The sequence below is a fragment of the Pseudoliparis swirei genome, chromosome 3, assembly GCF_029220125.1.
Source record: "Pseudoliparis swirei isolate HS2019 ecotype Mariana Trench chromosome 3, NWPU_hadal_v1, whole genome shotgun sequence".
In the NCBI taxonomy this organism is placed as follows: Eukaryota; Metazoa; Chordata; class Actinopteri; order Perciformes; family Liparidae; genus Pseudoliparis; species Pseudoliparis swirei.
Window position 1 is genome coordinate 21330242 of NC_079390.1, and position 17940 is coordinate 21348181.

Here is a 17940-nt window from a genome sequence, read left to right on the forward strand (position 1 = left end):
GACGAGTTATGGAAAATGGCTTCGAGGCAACTTCATAGGAAAACTGCTGCACATTATGTTAAACACCGGCGAGTAGAACTCGCTATAAACGAGGCCTGGAAGGTTTCAAACAACGCATGTGTATTGACGGCGTTCCAGAGAGGCATGGCCACATTAATAAAAAGGAGGACTGCATTATGAGAGGAAACTCTTACAGCTGCATTCATCAATATTTTTTTGCATTTATAAGATTACAATAATTCTAATCTTGTGGCTAATTATTGAATAATCCACTGTAAAAAAAATCAAGTCATATAAATAAATAGATATCAGTGTTAAATAATAGTTATTGATGGATCAGCATATTGCAGTGCTCAGTGGGTATGGGGAGAGACACAAAGAACAACTTACGATGGACTCTACAACACAGCTGCAGTGGTGATTCGTTCATTGTGGAGTTTTAAGTGCTTCTCTCTAAAAAAACTGTCTTGGACTATCTGGAGAAAGTCCGTTCCATTAAAAGGCGGAGCAGATACACATTCTGTGTCGACGGTGGGGATGCGGCGATGTATTTGGAGAACTGTGAACTCGGATAACGACGACGCGAGCGCCTGTACTGGGAAGCACTCGAGATTTTGGTCAGAATGAAAAGAGTTGAACGTCAGAATTCACTCATTTTAATAAAGGTCTTCTGCAACATACACATGAATAAATGAAGTGTATTATTTATAACCAAGTTTCTGAATGAAGCGTAACCATGTGCTGCTTGTGTACCATTTTGTTTAACCCTCTTATTACCTTTGGGGTCCATTTGACCCCATTCAATGTTTAACGTCTCTAAATAAATGATTGACATCATTTTTTTTTGCATCATATTTCAGGACTTTTCCTAATTTATTGGGCACAACTGGGAAAACATCAAATGTACACGATGATATGTTTCCAATGTCCTGTACACAACTTGTACCCATCGGTGTTCTTTGGGGTCAATTTGACCCCAGGCTGTTTTTCACTATGTAAAACATCTAAGAAATGTCAACTTTTTTATTTATTTAAAGGGCTATTTAGGTAGTCAACAAACAAACATAAAGTACCTCACACTTAAACTTGGGAAACAAAATAAATTATAATAATTTTCTGTAGGTTTTAATTGCTGGGGTCAAATTGACCCCGAGGCTAAAAGATGTTAGTAAATTGAAGGTAACAGAAATTTAATTTATTTCTCATTTACATACCGTCGAGTTGTCGATAGCGAGACCTTAAGGCAAACAAAAAAAAATGCTCATTACGTCCAGGATGTGATTCAATGTGTGATGAATACTCCCAACGAAGGGAGTATCAACGCTCAAAAAGGAAGTGGTGACTATCTATCCGCCCACCCCAGAAAAGAATGACCTTTCATCTCATTCTATACTTTCTTTTAATTGAATGTTTGTTTTTGCGGTGGGAGATGCATTCCCTTAATTTCCTTATGACGGTTTATCATTTCAATACTCTGAACACAATATTTACATAATACATACAGCTGTCCATACCGACTCATTCCATAAAAGAGGTTTAATAAGAAGAAGAAAAAAATTGACAGCAGACTGTGCACACGCCAACTCGGAGGGGAAGTGGGAAATGAGGTCCGTCTGGGGGGCAGCGTCGTGAGAGATGACTTCCCTCACCGACACAATGCTTCCCGTCCTGCATTGTCCCGACGGATGTGTGGCCCCCGGCGCCGTTATCATGTGCCCTCCCACGAGATTGGAAAAGTAGTGGCGACAACCAAATAAAAACAGGCATTATTCAGCCACAGTTACATAAGGGATGACTGAATCCAAGGGGGGGAGGTGTGTGTGTGTGTGGGGGGGGGGGGCAGGGTGGTGTTTCATAGATATGAAAATGAACATAACCTCCATCCAGGTGGGCGCACGTGCTCTCGTTGTGAAGCGGCCTTCAGCAGTCAAAACGCTGCATGAACTGAAAGAGAGATGCACACGGCTGGTTTTTATTTATTTTATTTTCTGAACAAAAGCTCACCATTAAAAACCTTCTGTGGAGGTGGAAACCGCAAGACACGTCGTGGCTTCACTTCAAACTGGGCCTGTAGCACGACGTGCAACGGTGACACGTGAGGGATTAATTAAAGCAACAAGGTGAGCTAATCAGTTTATGCCCCCCCCCAAAATGCACGGGATGATTTGATTTGACAGGTAAAACAAAAACAAAAAGTTTCTCGAATTTTAATTTCCCAGCGGCGGAAAAGAAGACGCCATAGATCTGACGATGCAGACGGCGTCTCATTCTCAACTCAAAGACTCCGAGACCGTGGAATAATTATTCGTGGTGTGAAGTCGTTGTCGTGGCACAGAGGAGCTCATTTACCGGATGTTTTCTGAGGGTTGTAGATAAAACACTGAGGTGTTAGTTAACCCGACATCCCCACGCAATCCAGAACAACACCAACAATCACAGTGTCGAAAACAAAATGAGTTCAAACATGCTAACGGGACGTTGCTAACGGGACGTTGCTAACCGGACGTTGCTAACGGGTCCTTGCTAACGGGTCCTTGCAAATGGGACGTTGCTAACGGGTCCTTGCCAACGGGACGTTGCCAACGGGATGTTGCTCACGTGTCCTTGCTAACGGGATGTTGTTAACATGACATTGCTAACGGGACGTTGTTAACAGGACATTGATAACGGGAAGTTGCTAACGAGACGTTCTTAACGAGATGTTGCTAACGGGACCCCGCCACTTGTCCTCTCAACAGACCTTTCATTAGAGAAAGAGAAGGAGATTCCTTCCACTATATTTTATTTAATATTCTTTATTCTTTACTTGTCCTTTCCTTCATTTGGGGAAGAGGTGATGCTAACTCACATGAAGATCGATCACCTCATTTGACAACTAGTCTGTACTTGAACTTGTACTTGGACTTGTACTTGGACTTCACTTGGACTTGTACTTGGACTTCAGCTCTGCTTTCAACACCATCATCCCGTCCCTGCTGCAGGACAAGCTCTCCCAGCTGCACGTGCCCGACTCCACCTGCAGGTGGATCACAGACTTCCTGACCGACAGGAAGCAGCACGTGAGGCTGGGGAAACACGTCTCAGGCTCCCGGACCACCAGCACGGGTTCCCCCCAAGGCTGTGTTCTCTCCCCTCTGCTGTTCTCCCTGTACACCAACAGCTGCACCTCCAGTCACCAGTCCGTCAAGCTCCTAAAGTTCGCGGATGACACCACCCTCATTGGACTCATCTCTGGCGGGACGAGACCGCCTACAGGTGGGAGACTGACCACCTGGTGACCTGGTGCAGCCAGAACAACCTGGAGCTCAACGCCTGAAGACAGTGGAGATGGTTGTGGATTTCAGGAGGAACGCAGCCCCACCCGCCCTCTCATCCTGTGTGACTCCCTGTCGACGCTGTGGAGTCCTACCGCTTCCTGGGCTCCATCATCTCCCAGGACCTCAAGTGGAGCTGAACATCGGCTCCATCTCCAAGAAGGCCCAGCAGAGGATGTTCTTCCTGAGGCAGCTGAGGAAATTCAACCTGCCAGGGAAGATGATGGTACAGTTCTACACGGCCATCGTTGAGTCCATCATCTGCTCCTCCATCACCGTCTGGCACCCTGCAGCCACAGCCAAAGACAAGCGCAGGCTGCAGAGCATCATCCGCCGGCCGAGAGGGTTATCGGCTGCAGTCTGCCTTCCTCCAGGTCCTGTTCACTTCCAGGTCACTGAAGCGGGCCAGAAAGATTGTCGCCGACCCCTCCCACCCTGGACACTCCTGTTCGAGTCCCTCCTCGGGAGGAGGCTGCGTCCATCATGACCACGACCTCCCGCCACACCAATAGCTTTTTCCGACGGCGGTCGGGCTCATCACGGACCCCGGGACTGACTGACTGTCACCCCCAGGACTACCACCTCTTCTTCCACCTTCCTCTCTCCTCCTTCTTCCCGCTCCTTCCTCTTCCTCCTCCTCCCTCTTCCTCCCACTCCTCCTCCCTCCTTGCGTTGATTGTTGTTTGTCATGTCCAAATGTTGCACCTTCCACCAAAAAAAATTCCTCGTTTGTTTGTGTAAACATTCATTCTTTGGCAATAAACCTGTTTCTGATTCTGATTCTGATTCTGATTGCTGCAGCTATAGTTGTCTTTTTACTTCTCCCTCCTCTCTAGAGTGTCTTTAGTGTAACGCTTGTTCATGGAGTCTCATATTTTGAAGTCCAATAATGTTTTCTCACAGTTTCACAATCGTCTGTAAAACCTTTCGGTCGTCAGCGTTTATTAGAAATGTGCTTATGTTGCCGTATAGTTCTCCACTTCTACATATAGAGTGAGGGCGACACATTTCGACTCAGCAAAATAAACTAGTGTTCCATGGCGAATGAGGAGAGTTTCATGATCAAAGTGAGTTTGAACTACATTGAAACCGGCAAGAAAATAAATAAACGTTGCTGCCTCAGGATGAAACGTTGCCTGTAGACTCAGGAGCCCCTGCTGCTCCAAGAGAGCAGAGACATGTCAGAGACTTTCTGGATCTTTCTGTGGCTCTCACCTGGCCTCCTCCTCTCCTCTCCTCTCCCAATATCCAACCACTGATATCTCCTCTCCTGATACCTCCTCTCCTCTCCTTACCTCTCCTCTGCTGATATCTTCTCTTCTGATACCTCCTCTCATCTCCCTTCCCTTCCCTTTCCCTCCCCTCCATCTCTATCCTCTCCATCTCCCTCCCGTCCCCATCTCCTCTGCCCTATCCTCCCCTCCTCCTCTCCCACCCTCCCCTCCTCTTTCTCTCGCCTCCCCTCCCCTCCCATCCCCTCTTCTCTTCTCCTCTTCCCTATTCTCCATCTCTCTCCTCTCCTCTTCCTCCCCTCTCTTCTCCTCTTCCTCTTCCTCTCCTCTCCTCTCTTCTCTTTTTGGAAGCTGCCAAAACCAACACTGTAAGTATTGTGGACTGGCATTGGACTTCTCCTCCTTCCCTCTGACATGATTTTAACTCCCGGTCCTCCACTGCTTCTAGACAACCTCAGGAGGTTTTCTTTCGTTCTGTTCTAACCTCGTCAATCCCACCGACCGGCTGGATCTCAGAAATCAAAGTTGTGTGGAAAAAGTTGACGAAAAATTACCAAAATATGGATGAAATGTGCCGAAAACATCTAAAATATCCGACTTCGATATAAAGTTTCTTAAAAAGCAAAAACAAGTGACTGAGGCGTAACAAGGTACCGTAAGGCGCCAAGGGAACAGGTGTGTTATTTATATGACATATCATGGAGTAATATTTTCTTGTGAATTTTTGCACAGAAACATGAAACAATTTTACTTCGAGAAATATTATTTTACTGGAGAAAAACAAAAAGTAGATACAAAAATATGTAAATTATTGGTGAAAACACAGTTCAAAGAAATTCATTATAATTCTGACATATATATATACACATATATATATATATACATGTGTATATATAGATACATAAACACATATATATATACACATATATATATATACATTATATACACATGCAGGAGCGGCGCTAGCACATTTGGCGCTCTAGGCGAGCTTCACCCGTGGCGCCAGCGGGGGGGGGGGGGGTGCTAGTGAGAGGTGAGAGTGTGCTCACCACGGAGCGGAGCAGCGCGTGCGCTCTGATCGCTCTTTTCATGAAGTATAGATATAAAAAAAACTGCCCAGCAGTTTTTTTGCACCCCCCTCTGAATGGCGCCCTAGGCGGCCGCCTATACCGCCTGTAGGAAAAACCGCCCCTGTATACACATGTATACAGGCACGTGCACAGACATTTCGGGGGGCAGGTACTCAAACCAAAAAAAAGGACACCCAATGCCAAAAAAAAATTCTGACAGTTGAAGCATAAGCAGTAAAACACTGATGAAGCTGTCCTCGACCTTCATTTCCTCTGGGCAGCATCAGACAGCTAGCTTACATTTTCTTTATGAATAAAGATGAATTATTATATAGCAACGACAGTACAAGCGTTCTGATTGGCTAATGGGTCGTCATGCCAGCCACGTATTGCCCTCCTCGCTGGTCTGATACGGATCCGTATTGCCCTCTTACATCATTTTCAAAATGAGCGATATTGATAGACATCAACAGCCAAGAGCAGTGGTCCTCAAACTAAGGCCCGCGGGCCAGATACGGCCCACCTCCACATTTGGCCCGGCCCTCTGAACAAGAGAGGCCTTATGATTTGTTTTTCAGTCTGGCCACGCAAATCCTAGACTAGCCCCTGTTGAATAGAACGGAATAAGAACTCTCTCTTCTCTCTCTCCCTCTCTCCCTTTCTCTATTCTCTAAACATAACTAACGTCAGTAAACAGCTGGACGAGGCTTTGAAATCACGGATTTCGTGAGTTTTTGTTTGTTTATTTTTTTAGGAAACGTCGGACCAGTTGTGACATCATGTTTTCAGCAGCGCTAATGTTGTGGTTGATTTATCACAAAACAACGTTAGGGGACAAACACCGTCAGGACCTGTGTGTCTGATGCTGCGGGTCAGAGGAGAAGGAGGAGCACTGCGCGGAGGAGGAAGTGGAGGAGGAGGAGGGAGGAGTGCGGGGGGAGAGGGGGGCTCGTGAGCGCCGCGGAGCGGGTTGGGGCGAAATTCTCACAATAACTCAAATAAATGCCCCGTCGGATATTAAAACACATTTGGGGGGGACTTGACAGAGAGAGTAACTTTTATTCTTAAATACGGATGAATGAAAAAAATGTGTCTCCAGGAAAAAGGGCACTTTACTCATCCAGGGCAAAGGGGCTGGTGCTTGAGCACCACTAGGGCTCTATCTGTGCACGTGCCTGTATATATATATAGATACATATATACACATCTATATACAGGACTGTCTCAGAAAATTAGAATATTGTGATAAAGTTCTTTATTTTCTGTAATGCAATTAAAAAATTATTAAATATTAAAAGAATAAAAGGCTTGCAATATTTCAGTTGATTTGTAATGAATCCAGAATGCATGACATTTTTGTTTTTTTAATTGCATTACAGAAAATAAAGAACTTTATCACAATATTCTAATTTTCTGAGACAGTCCTGTATATACATACAAACATACACACACATATACACACATATATACACACACATATAAATACACACATGTATATATTATATACACATATATATTGCTCACACAGGAGGTTAAATGGTGTTGTTGTTCTCGAGTCTTCATCCCAGTGGTGTGTGCAACAAAAGGTTGCCTGCCCCTTTAAGAAGATTCCCTTGACCGAGGAGTCGTGTGTTGTTGTGATTAGAGCATTGGACCGACTCAAAATGCCAACAAAACACTAAAAGGTTGAGCGCAGAGGGAGCAAAACACTCAGCTCCATCTCAGAGCTCGACACCAAACCCTCAGCCACAGGATCACTTATAGTGGGACCACTTTAAAAAACAAAAAGGGTGAGACGCCTCGCTGGTGGATAAAAGACAGTGACAGTAAGAGTGATGTGCGTCGGCCTCGTGGTAAAACACGTTTCCTCTCATCATCGTGACTTCCTACGGATCGTTAGGTTTACACTCAGCCGGCTCCATTAATACTGAATAGTTAAAACGTCTAAATAAACACAGCTCGCCTCCATTCCCTTCAGCCTGGAAGCAGCTCGGTAAGACGTCTGCTGCAAGATACCGGACATATTTTATTTGATTGTCTCATTGCTGTTTGGCAAATCTCCACGTGTGACCGTTCAAAAGGTTGAGGTGACCCAGCGGAGGGTCAGATAGCCAGCGGCTGCAAGATGCATCTCAAGGGCTCGTTGACGAATGAGACCAAGGCGGAGCTTCAAGGGGAGAGTAATGTGAGACGGTGACATCGATACAAGAAGCTGAAAATAACTTCATTCAATTTGGATCTCTCTCTCTCTTTTTGGGTCCTTTTTGTCCGTCATCTTTCAAGACCTCCATGATGACAATAAAATAATAAACGGAAAAATCAGGTGTGATAAAACCGTTCCCTCGTTGACCTTGGGGCCATTGGGCGAACGTTGAGAAAACCAAGCACGTTCGGGGTTTTGCAGAAGGACTTGGGGGTGGGAGTGGGGGGGGGTGGGTTGTGGCCTTTGACCTGGTCTTTGGGCTTCCCTGCTTAGCCTCCATGGTGCGTCAGTGGGGGAACAATTAATGTACGAATGCCCATTTTTTCTGGTTTTTGTGTGGACCAGAAATGGACGGGAATCTTCCCATCAGACGTTCTCTAAAAGGTTCAAAAAAATTAAAATAAAAAAACAAAGCTCTGCTGTGATTTGCCCTAAAAGCATTAGGATCCCCTGATGGAGGAGGACGTGGTCGATGGCGGTGTTCACGGCTCTGGAGGACGTGGTCGATGGCGGTGTTCACGGCTCTGGAGGACGTGGTCGATGTTAACGGCTCTGGATCGGCTCCACAAACAAAGTCACTTCAAATTAATATGCACTGAATATTTGCACTAGTTTAGCAACCCCAGATCGTTTTTGTTTATATCTCTGCATGATTTAAATGTTAATTTTATCCGTCTACTGTTTTGTCTAAATTTATTACCAATAGTACCACGTCAGGCCTTAAGCCGCCCTCTTGTATAGCGCTTTATTTACTTTAATCTGTATATCCTTTATTTATTATGATACTTTCTGTTGCACTTCTGGTTGGATGCCAAACTGCATTTCGTTGCTCTGTACTTGTAAATGTGTAATGACAATAAAGTTGAATCTAATCTAATCTACTTTAATCTAAATTTAAAAGAGGCTTATTTATTTTCATTTTTTCTCCATGCTGGAGAGGAAGAGCCACTCCTTCCTCCTTCTCATCTTCTCTCCCGCTGACAGATTATAATAAACATTATTTCGAGGGCCCCATATTGTAAAAAATTCATGAACTCTGAAAGAACGCGAGCAGAAGGGAACCAATCGGTAAAGAGGAACATTTTCAGGATATTCTCTGAGTCGAGATCCTGAAATCTGAATCCTTTCATTCTTTATGCCAGCTGGATTATAATTTATTTTTTTTCAGTCGGGGGATTTTTGCACTTCACATCTGGAAAGGTTTTTTGACTGAAACATATGGCCTCGATCCGAATAGTAAAATACGCTCGCACACACACACATGCACACAGACACACACACACCTGAGCCTCTCGTACAAATACAGTCAGATAGACAGGAAACAGAGAGGAAAGGAGAGAGGGTAGGAGTGGGCGTGCGGGAAGGAAAAGAGTGAAGCAAAGAGAGGGAAAGTTACAGAATGAAGTGTGGAGAAAGAAGGAGGAGTGGAGGAGTGGAGAGGGGGAGAGGGGGAGAGGGGGCGAGGCCTGTGTTCCCAGAGCCCGGGATGAGGTAATACTGCTGATGAAATCCAGGCAGCTGTGATGAGAGACCAGGCTGCAGCCTCCCTCGGTGGAGCCAATAGAAATGCCTTAAACGTACGTTGTTGTCTCCTAGCGGCCAGCAGGGGGCGACTCCTCTGGCGGCAAAGAGAAGTCAGATTGTGTAGAAATCGATGAGAAAAAATGTCTCTACTTGTCACTTGATTTATTAAACATTGTATAGGTGAGTTTATGTTCTCGATCGCTATTTAAAGTAGTCTTCAATACAGCATGATGCCCACTCATTAAATTACGGTTATGGATAAAGCAGGTCATGTTTTGGGCCGTTGCTACCGTGAGATTGACCGGTCGCTGTGGGAGTTTGTGTTTTCAGCTCACGGAAGTTCATTGTAACATCGTGGTCCCCTCAAAATGTTTTGTTCAGCGTATGAAGCAGATATAACCAGGGAAATATTTCTTAACCCTCCTGTTATGTTGCGGGTCAAATTGACCCGTTTCAAAGTTTGAAAATCTAGGAAAAATACTTCTAAGTACTTTTTCTGTATAAAACTTCTTCTGCTTATCTTATTTAGTGTAATCAACATTGAAAAAAAAAAAAAAAAAAATCATGTATTTGCAACCCCCCCCTGCAGGTTTATATAACAGAGATGATGTTCCCGGTTCAATTTGACCCGGCTGTGAAAGTGAAGGCTAAAAGTCACCAAAAGAGTCACGTTTAGACTATTTCTTTCTTTGTAAATGTAGGACACTCTTTCTTACTCCCTCCCACCAAGTTTCAACACACACTCACACCAACACACACACACACACACCAACACACACACACACACACACATACACACAAACACATATCAGCACACACACAAACACATATCAGCACACACACCCGTTCACAACCCCATATATAAAGTTGTACACATTTCAAACTTCAAACAAAAGAATCAGGTGGTTGTTATGGTAACCATCTCTATCCTGCTGTGTGCCCATCACCCTACATGAGAAGCACACATTACAGAACAAATAATGTTTATCATCTTCTAATTTTCCCCCTAAATACACCTTTATTGGACATGGGACACTAATGTGAGGGTTTCTTTCATGTCTCAACTAATACATCTGTAGTATAGTACTTCTAATATACTGTCTGTCTGACTGGGAGAGACACACACCCCGTCTCATCCCAATCTTAGACCCACACACATTCTCTTTCTAACGACCGCACGCACCTGTGCGAGAAATACAGATACTATTTTGACGGGAACCTTTATTTTTCCCTGCGGGAAAACTCCACTCACAAGTATCAGGGGAGGGGCCAAACATACAAAATGGTTGCTAAGAAGTCCTACAACATTACACTCTGCAGATACATACGACTGCACCAAGAGGATGACTGTGTGCTGGCCTTTGGTCATCTTTTATCATATATTTTATGCATCGTAACACTAAAAATAAACATAACTAACGTTTACTTTCAATACAAATCCTTTATGACTCATTTGGCTTGATTTTTAGTGGGCGGGTCATTATGACCCTGAACAGCACAGGTGTCTCATCTCTATTTATCTACATCACCCCATGAAAAAAAAAAAATTACAAAATGCAAATAATATTTAGGAGAAAATACATGTTATGGAAGACTAATGCAATTTAGATTTAGATTTTTTCAATGTACCTAAAAAATAGTTTGAACATGTATTTTTCATTAAAACGAGTGAGTGCTCCTGATTGAACTCTGATCTATGGAGGGGTAAATAACTCAATTCCACTAAAAACTGATTTAATTGTTAGTAATGTTGTTGGTGATGAGGTACAAACTAGAGTTTTTAGAATTTGTTGGTTTCTGACCACTTTTGGATGATTCAACATTAACCGGGTCAAATTGACCCGGGAACATCACGGCTGTATGTAAGAAACGAACATAACAGGAGGGTTAACACACACACACACACACACACACACACACACACACACTTTATTTGGCACCCTCTTGCCTCCAAACAGAAATATGCACCGCACAAGTTGCAATACCACAACCAAAACATGTGTGTGTGTGTGTGTTTAAAAGCTGGTGATAAAGAGTGTGTGTCTTAGCATGTGTTATACTCTTTCTGTCAAATCTGCAGATACATGAGGGGGAACTGTGTGTGTGTGTGTTAGGTTCCCATCCCCCAGATGATGTTTAGTTTGGCCCATCTCTGATCACCGCAGAACAAACCAGTCTTCACATTTGGCTCAGAGCCTCCGTAACTCTCCGAGTTCTCATTTTCAGTTTTAATTATCATTATCCTCAAGAAGCACTTTATTATGCGAGGCTGTTTAGCTGTAAAATGATTGCATAAGTAGTTGTCTGTTTATGCAAATAAACAGTGGTAGCTTGTGGCTCTACTTCCAAAGGAGAACGATTCTGACAGTAAATGATGCGCTCTTGTTTTACGTGGCCTCTCCCAGCTTCATTCTTGACAGAATATATAGATTTTTTTTTTTTTTAATGCAATATTTCAGTTGTTGTAGGATTCACTGATACAATAAGTCGGTTAATTCTCAAATATCAAAGTGAAAAATGCAAATCAAGTCAAATGATATCAATCTATCAAAGTAAAAGTATGAATCTACAGAGGGCTTAGTCTCAGTTCTACCTCATTAAAGAGAAAACGGAAACATCTCTGAACAACTGTTGGTGACGCGCAGACGTGTGAACAAGTTCAGCGGAGAAATTGTAATCACCGCCGAAGAAACGTCCCGGACGCCGATGTGCCAGTTGCAAAAGGTCAATTGCAGTTCTTTACAGATTTTATTTGAATTTCAACAGCGCTTACAGCTCAGACAGCGTGAGGACTCGCAGCGGGGCGGCCTTATAAAACCTGAACAACACCTTCCCGTCACATTAAAGCACCTGGTGGAGAGCGGGAACATGACGTCTTTAGAAACATCCCTCCAAGTCTGTAAAACATCCTCTGAATCGGGATGAAATTAAAAATGTCCTGAGAAATACGTTCACAATCCTCCTACTGAACAAAAATACAGCACGGGACTGTTTTTTGTTTTGCTTTTTCAAAGCAGTTTTGTTTAGTTCAATTCAATTTGGGTTATTTTTGTATAGCCCAATATCATAAATTACGAATTTGCCTCAGAGGGCTTTACAATCTCTATACATATGAAAACCTTTTGATTCAGGAAGTGTTTATGTCTTTGAGTTGACTTTTATGACTTGTCAAATATTCAATTTTTTTACATTTTAATTCTTATCATAGTTAGTTTTAACCATGTACTGGCTCTGTGGCACTCTGAGGTTCTTGGATGAAGAGAGTCTTACAAATATAATCCATTATTATTATTATCCCTGACCTTTGACCTCACATCAGGAAAAAATAAAAATAAAAACTTTCCGGGGAAAAAGTGAAGAAACCTTCAGGAAAGCAACAGAGGAGGATCCCTCTCCAGGATGGACAGAAGAATAGACGTCATGTGACCAGAAGGAATCATTACAGAGTTACAACACGTTCAATGAGTATGACAGAGTGTATGAATAGTTGGTAGTAGGCATAGTTCTCTGTGGTTATTTTACAAAACTCTCCACCTCTGGACTAACTTCCACTTTGCATCGGGGGTTTCTGGAGACGTGCACACGTCATAACGCCGATCAGTCCGACCAGCGCGAGGAAAAAGTTAAGCCAAAGTTTACAGAGCGTGTCGAGCGAAGCCCGTTCGTCACGGCGCCGCCTGTGAGGTTTGAATGGAAGACCATATTTGGGCTGTGAATTATGACAACTGTTTTTAGAAGCAGCGGGGTAAATATTAGGACGGGCTGAAGAAGGAGAACGTACGGGAGACGCTCCTGTGGAGAAAAGACTCGGAGGCAGCCTGGGGTGAAAGTCCAGGTTGAGAGGCGGATTCTCACGGGCCGTGTTCACGCCGCGGCTCGATGCGGCCGGCGCTCCTCGCTCGAGGCGCAAAGCCGGTTCAGTTCACGAGCAGTTCGGTTACGAAAACTTGAATATTATTATTGGATTTTTTTTTAGGGCAAAAAATTATCTGCCCTATGATCTGAGTATGTGGGAAAGAAATAAAAAAAAGAAATGTAGAAATTAAAAAAAGAAATTAAAGGAAAAAAATGAAGAAGAAAAAAAATGAAATTAAAATGAAATAAAAAAATAAAAAATAAATAAATAAAATGATGTGAGTATGTGGGAAGAAAACCAATGGATGCACGGACTACACACTATGTGCTGGAACGTCACAATCAATCAATGTACTACTTTATGCATCCGTTTTGGAGATTATACAATGTCTCATATCTCATGGTGGAACATTATTATTTGCTAGAAGTGGAGCCTCTTTAAGTGTCTTAAAGGAACTGTGCTTATATAAATGGGTCTTAATCTAATAGTTTTTGTATTGCTCATAATTTTCCAGGTGTGTATTTCCTGTTTTTAACTTTGTTATATTATGTAAAAAATTACGTTTAAGTGAAGTTAATTAGCAGTAAGTCTGGTGCAAAAGCCTCTCGTCTACAACATTATGTTCCCTCGTTCAGCTCCACGGCTTTCTTAATTATTATTTAGGGTAGTTTAGGTTGCAGCTTGAAACGTGCTTAACGTTGTACATTAAAACAAAACATAAAGGTTTAGTAAAAAAAACGAACTCTTAAATTCTCTTAAATTACTAAAATATTAAAACATTTCAAAACAAAAGTACTTGGTCAGGTTAATGATGAAATATCTCTCCTCCTCCTCCTCCCTGTGTGTGTGTGTGTGTAAATGTGTGAGTGTGCAGCAGGATTACAGAGCACAGGATTACATAATCCATCTCAGCCAATCAGTGAGCATGACTTCTCTAACGTCATGTGTTGATTTAGTTCAAGTGCGCACACGCACATACACACACGCACACGTAAGTGTACACACAGCTGGAGCCAGGTATCACGTCTCACAGGAAAAGCAGAACCAGCTGTCTGATTAAACACACACACACACACACACACCGAAAAAATACCGTTCCCACACAAACAAACTCACTGAGCGTCACGTAGTAATACACACAGGCAGTCAAAGAATCCGAGGTACTCCTTGAGGTTTAAGAAGTCGGTGAGTCTGGACGTAAATGTTCAGCGGACGGATTATACCTCCTCCAACTTCTCACTTTATCCCTGAACTTCATTTCAACCCCTGAAGCTCGGAACGTTTGCAGCATCGTGACCAAGAAAACTCAAACCTCACACCAAAAGAGTTGCGAATTTTTCGCCCGAGTAAATCTCATGCAAAGTTAACGTACAGACGCGAAAGTCTGCGATAGATGCACATTTTCGACAGACAGTTTGACGCTAATTGCAAGTTGCGAATATTCTCCTCAATATATCAATATTTGAACTTTGGCAAAAAATTGGCCCGACGGCGAGCTGTGAAAGCCAATCAGCGTTGAGACGCTCCGCCGTTGGTTGTTACTCTCGTGGCGCTGGAAGAGGAAGTCATTCAGACGTAGTCGGTGAAAGTCACCGAGCTGTTTGTATGTATAAATATATATGATATTAATGTTATGAACCCAAACACGGGGGGGATAGATGTTCAGACGTCTGTGGGATGTCCTCAATAAGTATAAAGCAGAACTAGTGGTTAGTTCTTCCGTGGTGGATGGCGAAAATGTTACTGGTTTCCATGGAGTAATACCACAGAGATAAGCCCCGCCCCTCACGCGATTAAAGGTGTGAACGCGGCTTTAGGTCGCCCACATAACAGAAAGAGGCAAGATGGTCTCACAGTAGGCTAACGAGCTAGCACAATCAGCCACATAGTTAGCTCGCTAGCTAGTTAGCAGCCCGATGGAAAGTTGCCATTTCTTTCCTCAGCACATGGCTGTCGGTCTGACCTCCAAGGAAATACAACCTCCCCGTTCCCTGGGGCTCCAGTTAAACAATACACCGTTTCCTCCCCACAATGCACAGCGCCGCATCCCGGGTTCACTGATCTACTGAAACCTGTTGACGAGGTTCAGGTGTCAGAACTGAGACTTCCCGGCCACGAGTCATCCGTCAGATGGAAAGAGGCTCAAGGCCTCTCAGGGGGCGGAGATTGCTGGGTGCCGAGGACGATTCATTTAGCAGCCGCAGTGACAACAAGTGAGCCACCGTGCAACACACACACACACACACACACAGGAAAGCTGTTTCGGCTTCAGCGAGACGTGAAACCACAATCAGTCACGGCGACAGGCTCACATGCCGCTGGTTTTGTAGAGCAACTACACGGACGGGGAGAAACACAGCAGAACACAGCCGGCGCTGACCACGATGCTGTGGCAGACACACTTTTTTATTTTATTAATATCAATACCCCTTGAGAAGAGACTAAAACCAACTATCATTTTAACTTCTCACCAAGTAGATCCTGCTGCCGTCCATTCCTCCATGCCTCATAGGTTCAATGCCATAAGTTCAAATGTACAACATCTTCTAACGGCATGAAAAGAAGAAGACAAAACGTAATCTGTTGCTTTCCCGATTTGTCACATTTGCTTTTGTGTTGCTCAACACGACTCCCTTTTCATTCGGCCGGACATTACACAACAAACAAAAGATAAGTACAGGCTACAAAACCACTGAGTGAGTTTCATTAAAATGACATGGTAGTTCGGTTTGGTCAACAAAACCAACGTACGGTTTAGGGAACAAGACCACTAAGTTGGGTTTTGGCCCATCTACCTCCCCTCCTGTCCATCATTGGATGTATTTCACAATATCTAATAAAATGCCACTACCATTGACCATTTCTGCATCTCATTGCTTGTACCATGCACGAAGAAGATCCTAATTGACTTTCCATTGCCACCAAAAACGACAATTTGTATCACCGTACACAAAACCAAGAAATTGCATTTCGTGACCATCTCTTCATAAACTGCCCGATAACATGAAACACGAGGACCTTTAAAAGTCCCAGATTCAACAAACTGATGCAGGCGGCCACTGCATAAGACTCTGAACTACACTACCCTTCAAAAGTTTGGGGTCACTTAGAAATGTCTTTATTTTTCAAAGAAAAGCACTGTTTTTTCAATAAAGATAACATTAATCAAAAATACACTCTCTACATTGTTAATGTGGTAAATGACTATTCTAGGTGGAAACGTCTGGTTTCTAATGAAATATCTCCAGAGGTGTATAGAGGCCCATTTCCATCAACTATCACTCCAGTGTTCTAATGGTACATTGTGTTTGCTAATCGCCTTAGAAGACTAATGTCTGATTAGAAAACCCTTGTGTAATTATGTTAGCACAGCTGAAAACAGTTATGCTGGTGATATAAGGTATACAACTGGCCTTCCTTTGAGCTTGAAGTTTGAAGAACAAAATTAATACTTCAAATATTAATCATTATTTCTAACCTTGTCAATGTCTTGACTATATTTTATATTCAATTTTAAATTCATTTGATTAATAAAAGTGAGTTTTCATGGAAGACACGAAATTGTCTGGATGACCCCACACTTTTGAACGGTCGTGTACATCTCAGCTTTCAAGCACCGCACACCATCACAGACACGCGAGTGCCACTCCACAGATGCTGGCAGACGGACGTTCCCATAGTGTCACGATATACGTGTCCATAGTAATCAAGTTTCTCCCATCCCCGATATCAATGCCGCTGAAAGCATCCATCAACTCCACTTTCCAACTTAACATCCACATCATATCGTATCCCGACTCACCCGACAGCCGCGTCTCCCTCACGCCCCTCCAGAAGACATCCCAGGCCTTGTTGGTGGAGTCTTTCACGTGCTCGCTGAAGGACCTCCGCAGGGGACTTTTCTTCAACGCCGGGGTCTGAGCCATATTCCACACAGTTCAACAGTGCACATAGTCCCACGGAAAAACCCTGCGCTCCTGGAGAGTTTCTAACCCATGTGGGCAGCTTACTCCGTCATGGCTCATGCCGAGGCTGCGTTTCAGTTCAGCAAAGTGAGGAAGGAGGAGGAGGAGGAAGAAGAGGAGGAGGAGGAGGAGGGAAGGTTGACACTTGATGCAAAAAGTCTGCATGTAATTTGTGAAACACCCGTCCTCTACCTCCCCACACCTCCCTCCCCAGAATGCTGCGTGTGTGTGTGTGTGTGTGTTTGAGAAAGGCCGAGTGAAATACAACGTGTGTGAAGGACTGTTTATGTGGATGAACAAACTGGGACAGGGCTTTGAGTGGACATCTGTGTGTCCTCAAGGGGGATGACTGTGAAGCCAGCGGAGTGTGAGAAGTGTTTTTCTTTGTGCGTGCGCGCCTGCGTGGGAAGTTAAAGGATTCGGCCGGGCCAGAAGAGAGGAAATGACATCGAACCGGGGTCAGAGGCATCAGCAGCACCCACGGAAAGAGAGACACGCTCGAGTCGTAAACGCCAACTCAAATTCTTTCTCTGTGTCGCACACACACACACACACACACACAGCTGTTGACATGCGACTTCAGACTGAAGCCGTTGAGGCCTGAGGCATGAAAACAAAAAACCTTACAGCAAAGCTTTCTGCAGGAGCGGGTGACTTGGTTTCTGTTCCTGCGTCATGTTCGTGGCCACATTGAGAGACAAGGACTCGTTTTATACACTCGAGCTGTGCAGTGACAGACTTGAGGCTCGACTTGGACTCAGATCCGTCTTGAACAC

At 43.8% G+C, this 17940-nt stretch overlaps 1 protein-coding gene across 1 annotated transcript in view; it reads right to left on the reverse strand.

Annotated features, from left to right (window-relative positions):
• si:dkeyp-23e4.3 (rho GTPase-activating protein 7) overlaps nt 1-17276 on the reverse strand; it is a 94702-nt gene extending 77426 nt beyond the window's left edge. The window contains 1 exon segment of the mRNA XM_056408794.1: nt 17002-17276. Coding sequence (XP_056264769.1) covers nt 17002-17125 — 124 coding nt within the window. The 5' untranslated portion in view covers nt 17126-17276.
• Between the last annotated feature and the right edge of the window lie 664 nt (nt 17277-17940).